This window comes from Lonchura striata, chromosome 6, assembly GCF_050655825.1.
Source record: "Lonchura striata isolate lonStrDom1 chromosome 6, ASM5065582v1, whole genome shotgun sequence".
Lineage (NCBI taxonomy): Eukaryota > Metazoa > Chordata > Aves > Passeriformes > Estrildidae > Lonchura > Lonchura striata.
Genome location: NC_140708.1, coordinates 34,715,409 through 34,724,358, shown reverse-complemented (window position 1 = coordinate 34,724,358; position 8,950 = coordinate 34,715,409). Strand labels below are relative to the sequence as shown.

Here is an 8,950-nt window from a genome sequence, read left to right as displayed (position 1 = left end):
TTTGCACTTTCACAAAAGCTTGCAGGATTCTTTGTAGCTCGAACAGAGCAGACGAGGTTTCTCTATCAATGGAAATAAAACTGATTAATGCAGTCTATCAGGCTAAGGAGCAAATGAAGCATGAAAAAACAACTGTGTACCCCCAGAAAACCAGCTAGTTTCCTCAAGGACCCAGAGCAACATTTCTTTTCTTTCTTTTTTTTTTTTTAATTTTTTTTCCCTTTCCCCCCACCTCTTTAATGTCAGAGTTTTACTCTGTACAGCCCAGGATCGCTCCCTGAGAGCGGCAGGGAGAGCAGCAGCTGGGGCGCAGCCTCTGCTCTCAGGAGCTGTTCCTCACCTCACCGACCTGGACAGGGGATGGAAAAGATGGGGGAAAAGACAAAAAAAAAAAAAATCTTCTGTCTGAATAAAACACATATTTTTGCCGAGGAAAGCGCGGCTGCTGCCGGCCAGTTTCACCATCACGAGCCGGTCCGCGCTCCAGCTTCTAACCAGGGAAGGGGCTGGGTTTCTCCTTGAGGTTTTTGTTTGGTTGGTTGGTTCTGTTTCGGGGCGTTTGGGGTATTTATATACAGCAAGTGCGCCTCTGCGGCTTATTTTTAGAGGTCTATTTAGCAGCCAGCGAATACATTAAGAAAATGCGCCTATGGCCGCAGGAATGCGCGGCGCGGCCGCGGGGGTTCAGCAGCTAAAAACAAGGCGGTGTGGGGGGAAACCATCGGTTTCCGAGAAATTTGGGGGTGAAAGGGAAAAGATATTGCTTAAAAAATTAGGGCATATTGATAAATCTTTATTGACAAAATATTGACAATGACATACTTCTTGGAAGTATATAGTGTGTTAGAATTCTAACAAATTAAACACAAAACACAAAAATATTTACATTCTGGTATAGGAGACATGAAGGAAACATTTGTCACTTTTTTTTTTTTTTTTTTTTAGTAGCTCTATGATCTCGGAATATTATAAGGTCAGTGCTTGAAAATTGACCCAATGAAAATGGTCATTAAGAAAAAAAAAAAATCAATCCGCGATTTTAAGTCCCTTTTCTCTGGATCCTCCCAGCCTAGAAGGTGTCCCCACCGCCAAAACTGGTCGCTGGGTTTGCGCTTTGTAAATCTTAAAAAAAAAAGTAATCATCATCCGGTTTTGCAATGGGGTACAGTTGGGGGGAGGGGGGAGATAATTCCATTTGAATTTTTTTTCTTTTTTTCTTTTTTTCTTTTTTTTTTTCAGCAAAAGTTATGACCAGACCCAACCTCCCCCGCCCCCCCGCCTTTCCCTCCCGTCCCTCCCCTCCCCACCGTGTTTGTCCATCCGGAAGGAACACTATGCTTTGTTACTGCTACTTCATTTAGCTTTCACAAACACTTTGACGCCAGAAGTTATTATAAAATGTTTACAGACTGCACATTTCTCGTAAAATAAAATTAAAAAGCACACAGAACCTGTCTTAAAGGGAAAAAAAAATTACAATTCATTTCTGTCTTTAGGAACCGGAGTAATTTTTTTCCGGTTTTATTCCTTTTCTTTTTTTTTTTTTTTTTCCCCAGACGGCTTTACACATGCAATTCAAGTTTCTGAAACAGGTGTGGGTTTTGGCTGCTTATGGAAATTTCTCTTTCAAAGACGGAAAAAACCGTGAAGTGCAAAATGTCCCGTAAGGTGTTAATTTTTCTGGTTTGGTTGGGGGCTTTTTTTGCTTCTATTTTTTTTTTTCCTTTTTAAATTTTTTTTTTCTATATAGTTTTAATTAATTTTTTTTTCTTTCACGTTATGCTTTTAAAAGTGGACTGCGATAAACGGAATACCTGTCAATCACCTCGTCCCGGTGTTTTGGCTTTGATTGACAGATCCCCTTTGCCAGAGCGGTGCCGGCAGTGCCACAGTTCGGAGCCCTCGCTGGCTGGCCCTCGCTCGCTCCCAGCTCCCTCCCGGGTGGGAATCGCGTTTGGATGAAGATCTCCGTGTCCTTCCCCGCACCGCCACGCCGCGGGGGTGGAGGGGGTGGGGGGGGTGAGCCTTTAACACTTTCGGTTGGTGGGGTGCTGGCTTGCAAAAGTCCAAAAGTGCCAGTTTTTAATCGTCCGACGTGACGTCGATTTCCTCTGGACTGGCTTGCTTGGTGGCGATTCTCCACCGGTTAATGTGATGAGTCCCTTTTTTCTTCTGTTGTGAGTCTGAACCTTCCTCTTCCAACTTTTGCCGCTTGAACTTTGTCCGTCTGTTCTGAAACCATACTTTTACCTGCGGGAGGAAAGGCACCGGGCGTTAGTCCGACGCCTGCCCGGACCAGGGGGATGCTTCACTCCCCGTGTGCCACCGGGGCCGTGCCCTGCCCGCGGCGTGTCCCCACTGCTGTCACCCTGGCCGGCCTGGCGTGTCGAGCAGAGCCGGGACCCCGCTGCCCCCAAAGCTCTGCGGGAAAGGCACGGGCAGGCTGCCCCGGCCCCCCGAGCTCCCGGCGCTCGGAGCGGGCAGCAGCGCCGGGGGATGCGCCGTGCGCGCACCCGCAGCTTCCGCGGGCGCGTAGCCCCGAGCAGCGCCCAGGTAGCCCACGCTGCGTGGAGCTCGCCCGTGGGCCGTCACCTGGACGGCCCCACCGCCCGGAGAGGCTCCGGTTCCCCGCTCCTGGCGAGGCTCCCCCGGCTCCAGCCCCGGGAGAGGCGGCGGGGAGGCCGGGCCGGCCGCGGGGCTCCCACCTGCCCGGCCGAGCAGAGCAAAGGCCGGGCCTCCTCCGTTCTAACGGGGCGCCGGGATGGGCTGCGGGGCGGACGCACGGGATTTATTTTTTTTTCCCTCGTGGAAAAGCGAATAAAATGTACAAAAATGCCCCGAATAGAAAAAGGTCCATCGCTCCCCGCAGCATCTCCCTGGGACGCGCCGTCCAGGAGCGATCGCAGCGCGGTGGAAGCGGTAAGTGGCATCAGAAAATCAGAAATATCCCTCTGATTTTGTTCAGCGCCGCGTAAATCTGACCGAACCATCCGGCAGCTGACTTCAGTGCTTTAATTACAGATAGTATTGATCTGGGAGCTATCTCCAGGGCTGGCCACACTCCTTGTAGCGTCGAAAGGTAAACTTTTTTTTTTTTTTTTAAAGCAATTTAAACTCTGGTTCTGTCTGAAAGTGCCTGATAAAGGCCTCAGCAAGGGGGGGAAAGGGAACTGGAGCATTTTAATAAGCTGGTTTAACCCGCTTCGCTGCCTCTTCAGAACAGAGACCTGACTGGCCGGACACACATCTCTGCTGCATTTTCATATTCTCCAAAAGTCCCCCATTAAAAAGCTGAGCGGGGAACAAGGGGTGAGTTTAATTTGCTTTTAGTTTGCTAATTGAAGGGGAGGACGGTTCATTTCTGCACGCTGATCTCCCAAAAGGGAGCTCATTTGTAGGGGACTGGGGGTTTGACATCCGGACAAAAGACCCCAACCAGCTTCGGAATCAAGCAGCACAAAGACCACCTTAAATACAGCTTTCCAGTAGAAATAAGCCTGTGACCGGTCCCTTGTTCGGGGAACCTCATAAAAGTGGCGATCCCTTTTTATTGTTTTGTTAGGGAGACATTTTAAAACAAAAGCTCCAAACCCTTTATTGCTTCCCCCACGAAAAGGAGTTAAGAAAGAAAAAAAAAAAGTGTTACAACTTAATCCGCCCAGAGAACGCTGTGTTTACTGGGAACTTTGAACTAGGCTGCGGCTGGGTATTTTGGCTTTTTTTTTTTTTTTTTTTTTTTTTTTTTTTTTTTTTTTTTTTCCAGTACAGTGCCACATACTGTAGCAGAGACAATCCCCATCTGGAGCCCTCTCTCCACGAGTCTCCTGGAAGGGCACAAAACAAAAGCCCGACACAACAACAACAACAACAACAACAACAACAACAACCACCAATCCACCAATCCACCAATCCTCCAAACTCCAGCCTTTCTTCCGGCGGGGAGAAAACCGCGTGAAAAACGCGCTCGCAGCGGCCCTGGCTCCCCGGCCGTCGGGGGCAGCCTGCGCCCGGCCCCGCCGCTGCTCTCGGCCCGTTCCGCGCCCCCGCCACGAGTGCCCGGCCCCGGGACCTGCCGAGAGCCTCGGCCCGGCACGACCGCGGCTGAAACATCGCCGAGCGTCCCGCCGGAGAGACCGAAACAGGCTCCGGTGCGGTTCTGGCCCGCAGCCAGGCTGCTGGGGCGGGGGGAGGAAGGGGGGAGTGGAAGGGGTGAGGGGGGGATTCCTTGTGAGTAATATCTCTGCTTTTATTTTTCATCTTTCTGCCCTCCTGAACCGGCTCGTCACATCCCCTCTGTCGGCTAGAAACGAGCGAAAATTCACCCAAGAAACAGTGATTCTGCCTTAGGGTCTAAAGGGGAGCTTCTCCCCCTTGCCCCCCTTGCATTTGTTTTGGGGGTTTTGTCCCTAACATCGAACTCCTTCTGGAGGGTCAGAGCGGTCCCGCAGCAAAGCGACCGGAGCCGCAGATCGCAGCTCGGGCCGCAGCTCCAGCCGCGGCTGCCGGGGGACCCCAAATCGTGCCCCGAGCGCTGCGGCTCCCACGGCCGGACCCCCGGCACGGGCCGTGAGATCCCGAACGGGGAAAGGATTTTACGGCACTCAGGCCGGGCAGATCCCTCTCCCCGCTGCACCGGTTCGGGTCTGGAGGCCTAAACACCCCTAGAATTTGCCCTTACCGTTGCCCGAGGGTCGGCCCGGCCGGGTGGGTTTTCCAAAGGAGATGCCGGTACTTTCGCTTTCCCAGCTGCCCGTTCCCTGCTCGCCCCTTACCTGAGTTTCCGTGAGGCTGAGGCTGTGTGCCAGCTGTTTTCTCTCTGCTCCTACTACATAATGGTTCTTCTCAAAGGCATGTTCCAGTCTCAGTAATTGGGATGGGGAGAAAGCTGTACGGATCCGTTTGGGTTTCCTGGCCAGTGCATTGTGCAATAGGAAGCTCTCCGGGCTGGTTTCATTCCCTGGGAAACAGGGTAAAACAGATTAGTAAAACACTTTCCCCAGACGCATTCGACAGCACTTTTTAAGGCAATAATTTTTGTCTCCCACCATTATCCTCAGGATAAATCCAACTATAGTTTCTTTTTTTTGTTTTCAGCTCCTTCTTTGTATTGAATTTTCCTTTGATAAATACATGGAGGTGAAGGATAAATAAGCAGGAGCAGGAGAGGACTGGTATAAATTAAAATGCTAAAACACAACCTGGGGAACACTACAGAAAATAAAGCAGAAGAAAAAAAACAACTGGCCAGAGCACGGCTGCGGTGTCTGCGTCTACACCTCACGGCTGCCCCCCTGCCCCCCGATCACCGGAGCTTCACGTCTTTCCCTATTTGTTTGTTATTTCCATCTTCCCTTCGTGGCCAGCTGCTCTCGGGGCTGTCTGGCCGAGCCCCTCGAGTCTCCCTGGCCGCCCACCAGGCTCCGGGAGCCTCCCGCCTGCTCCCCTGGCCTGTCTCGGCTTCCCTCGCCCAAAACTTCGGCCGGAGCCTTTCTCCCGCCGCTTCCCTTCGTTCTACCGGTGTGCTGCCCGCAGCGGGGCTCCCACCGCCTTCCCGGCCCAATGACCCTCCCCGCTGCCTCGGCGGCGCTGGGAACCGGCGTGGAAATGAAGAATCAAACTCCGAGGAGGCCACAGAGCGGCCATCCCATCCCATCCCATCCCATCCCATCCCATCCCATCCCATCCCATCCTATCCTATCCCATCCCATTCCATCCCATCCCATCCTATCCCATTCCATTCCATTCCATCCCATCCCATCCCATCCCGTTCCTGCCGGCCTGCACTGGAGCGGGGGCGGGAGCGGGGGGTGGTAAATCGGGGTTTTTCGCTGGGCATTTCCCTCCGGGGTGCCCCTGTGCCGCTTCTCCGGGCTGGTCCTTCCAAAGTGGAAGCGGCACCGAGGGGCTCTCTCTGTAAGTGCTTTAAAAATCGTTGGAGGAGGAGGGTGTGTTTGAAATCAGGCTGTGGCTCAACACCAGGACATTTCCGCCTTTCATCTACCCCTCGTTACCAATCGCCTGGTGCCTGCGACAAATAATTTGGTGAGCGAAACCTGTAATTTTATTCTGAAAGGGTAATAATCCATTTTGTGTCTCAGACCGCCTGGCTTCGGAGAGACTGGCTCCTTTTCCAACCCGGCTGCAGCGGCCCGGCTGTGGAAGGCCGGGGAAAATGTAACATGCAGGTGGTTTGTTTTCGTTCCGAATTAATAAATAAAAATACAAGGGGAAAAAAAAAAAAAAAGGCAGATGGATCCCTGCGAGTGGAGGCTGATTTGTTTGTTTGTTTGTTTGCTGGTTTGCCTATAATGAAAGTGGCAGAAGCCGGACCCATTACGGGAGAAATCGGCTCACCCCTCGGAGAAGACGCTGCCGGTTACAAAGGGTTAAGCAAGGGGGATTTTATTGATTGTCCGCCATTGGATTCGGTTATTTCGCTTCAGCTGGTTATTAATCGCTTGGCATTCGGAGCCCCTCGCTGACCGCACGGTCGGGATCGCCCTCTGTGCCCCTTCCCCGGCTGTCCTCCGCAGCCCCATCTCCCCGCGCTGCTCCGGCGCTGGGATTAATTCCCCACACACACTCCCCTCCTCCTTTCTCTGGGGTTCGCTTCGTTTCTTCCCCTCTAACGAGGGCCGGACTTGGGGCGGCGGCGGGGGCTTCCTGCGGCCCCGCAGCTCGGCGGGCACCGCCGCCTTCCCGGGGGAGCTCAGCCTCACCACCTCTCCTTTCCCCGCTCTGCGCGGCCGCTTCCTTCGGGGGCTCCTCTCTAGCTCTTAACACACCGGAACAAAAAACATCCACCTTTTCCTCTGCTCTTAACGGGGGCAGAAAGCTGACGAGGTCCCAGCCGGCCTTGCCTTCCCGCTTGCCCCCCTCTTCCCGGGAAACCAAAACAAACCGGGAAAAGCAGCAAAACAAAACCAAGCCCAAGCCCCTAGGCTCTGACAGCTCTCCCAAGTTTGGCGGAGGGGGAGACGGGGACAAAAGACCCCGGGCCCGGCCGAGCCGAGCCTTCCGCTCCGGGCAGGGGCCGTCCGCCCACCCGCCGTCCCCCAACATCCGCACGGCGGGGACCGGCCGGGGCCGCCGGAGGATGCAGGGCTGGATCGGAAGGAGAAGAAAAGTTGCACGTACCTTGGAACCTGTGGCCCAGATACCGGTAGCGGTGTATTAGCCACGGGTAGAAGGTGGAGGGGTCCCTTTGCTGCGAGGCGAAGAGCGGGTGCGTGGAGTGCGAAGCAGGCAGCGGGTGGGCGGCCAGGGCGTGAGGAGGGGGCACGGGGTGGACCGGCACGGCCGGGTTCGGCGGGTGGGAGACGGCCTCTGCAAAGACCAAGTCCGGGTTGGAGTAGACCCCCCTGCCAGTGGAGTGGAAGCCGTTGAGAAAAGGGTTCATCGGGCTGGAATTGGCATAGCTGAGCGCCGCCGGCCGGATAGGATCCTCGGAGCGAGACGCGGGCAAGGGGCTGTCTTTGGCCACCAGCGACTCGATGGTGAAACACCGCTTGGGTGTGGGCTGAAACATGCTGCCGCGACGAGAGTCCCCGACCCAATCTCTGCCCGTCTCTCTCTGGTGCGCGGGAGACGATCCGGGGAAGTTTGCAGCAGGGAGTGACTTGAGGAGGGATAGATACACACATAAATAGACAGGGGCTGGAGAAAAAGGAGGCAGCGGCAGCCAGCGGTACCCAAAAGGGAGACACACACACACACACGCACCACGCACACACTCACACACCAAAAAAAAAAGTTGCTGGGAGAAGTTTCCCTCCTGCAAGGAAAAGGCGGTCGCGCCCCCCCCTCCCCCCCTAAGTCCAAAGACAATCCATGGATGTGATCGGCCCCTTCACAAGTTGTGCAAACGATTTGTTAGTTCATGAGCCTAATTAGTGCTGGGATCACATAAACAGCTTCCTCTGAAGCCTGGTAAATGGCTTGATGATTGGTCGCTATTACTCGCCTTGAGGTTGAAGGGGGAGACTCTTTAAAGTGCGTCAGAGGGGAGGCGAGCGCCGGGCAGCGCCATCGGGAGGGATGGAGCCGCGGATCGGAGTGCGGCGGGAGCGCGCCCGCCAGCGCGGGGGGAGCGCGCCGCGCCGCCGCCCCCGCTCGGCTCCGCGCCCCTCCGCGCCCCTCCGCAGCCGCGCTGCCCTCCCTCCCCTGCCGCCGCTCGGCGACCAAGGTAGGCGGACGGGGGCCGGGGGGGAGGCTCAGCGGGACAGGAGATGGGGGCCCTGCATCTCCTCGGGTGGGGGCAGGGGGGAGTTGGGCTGCTCCGCCGGCGCGACACCCCATGTCCCTGCCACCTCTCGGGTACTCTCAGCCCGGCGAGGTTACCTTGGTCGGCCCCGGGGCGTCAGGGAGAGATGCCCCGCTTGGGAAAGATTTCGTCCCGGTGAGAGAAGGGGTCGTCCTCCTGCTCCGAACTTATTTATTTTCCCTTGGCTCCTCCGCGCTGCCCGCGCCGCGCGGTGCGGAGCACAAAGCGCAGGGCAGCCGCATCGTGCAAAGCTGGGACACGCCGGGCTCCTGCAGACGGGACAGGGGATCAAGTCTCCGGTTCCAGCCTTGTCCGTATTTTCGCGTTTACCTTTGGGTCCGGAGATGATTTTAGGGCTGAGTTCTCCTCCTCCCATTGGCTGGAGCTGCAGAATAATTATGATCACATCCTAATACTCTTGGCTGGTGCTTACTGTTTATTGGTAGTTAAGGATCTATTATCTATTCATCAGCCTCCCATTTTTGCCAATTACATTCTTCTAAAGTGAAGTACCAGCAGGTATTTTGCACATTTACAATTAATGATAAAAAAAATCTGGCGTACTTTAAATCTATTACGCCGCTGTGTAATTTATCTTAAAGATGCAGAATTGCTAATGTAAATTAATGTTTCTGTTGAACCAAGGGATGGGGGGAGTCTTAAAACCAGTCACGCGTTTCTTTCCTT

General features: G+C 54.5%; 1 protein-coding gene across 2 annotated transcripts; it reads right to left on the bottom strand.

Moving 5' to 3' along the window:
• Positions 1-772: 772 nt before the first annotated feature.
• Positions 773-8,587, bottom strand: EMX2 (empty spiracles homeobox 2). 2 transcript variants are annotated; one of them, XM_085582900.1, is made up of 4 exons: positions 8,341-8,587; positions 7,138-7,618; positions 4,679-4,957; positions 773-2,250 (listed from the first exon to the last, which is right to left on the bottom strand). In XM_085582900.1, exons 2-4 carry the CDS (start codon positions 7,526-7,528, stop codon positions 2,147-2,149), a joined length of 774 nt encoding a protein of 257 aa, XP_085439026.1. In that variant the 5' UTR covers positions 7,529-7,618; positions 8,341-8,587; the 3' UTR covers positions 773-2,146. The 2 variants fall into 2 exon arrangements, with proteins under 2 accessions (XP_085439026.1, XP_021400871.1); XM_021545196.4 differs by having other exon boundaries at positions 4,773-4,957.
• Positions 8,588-8,950: the final 363 nt, after the last annotated feature.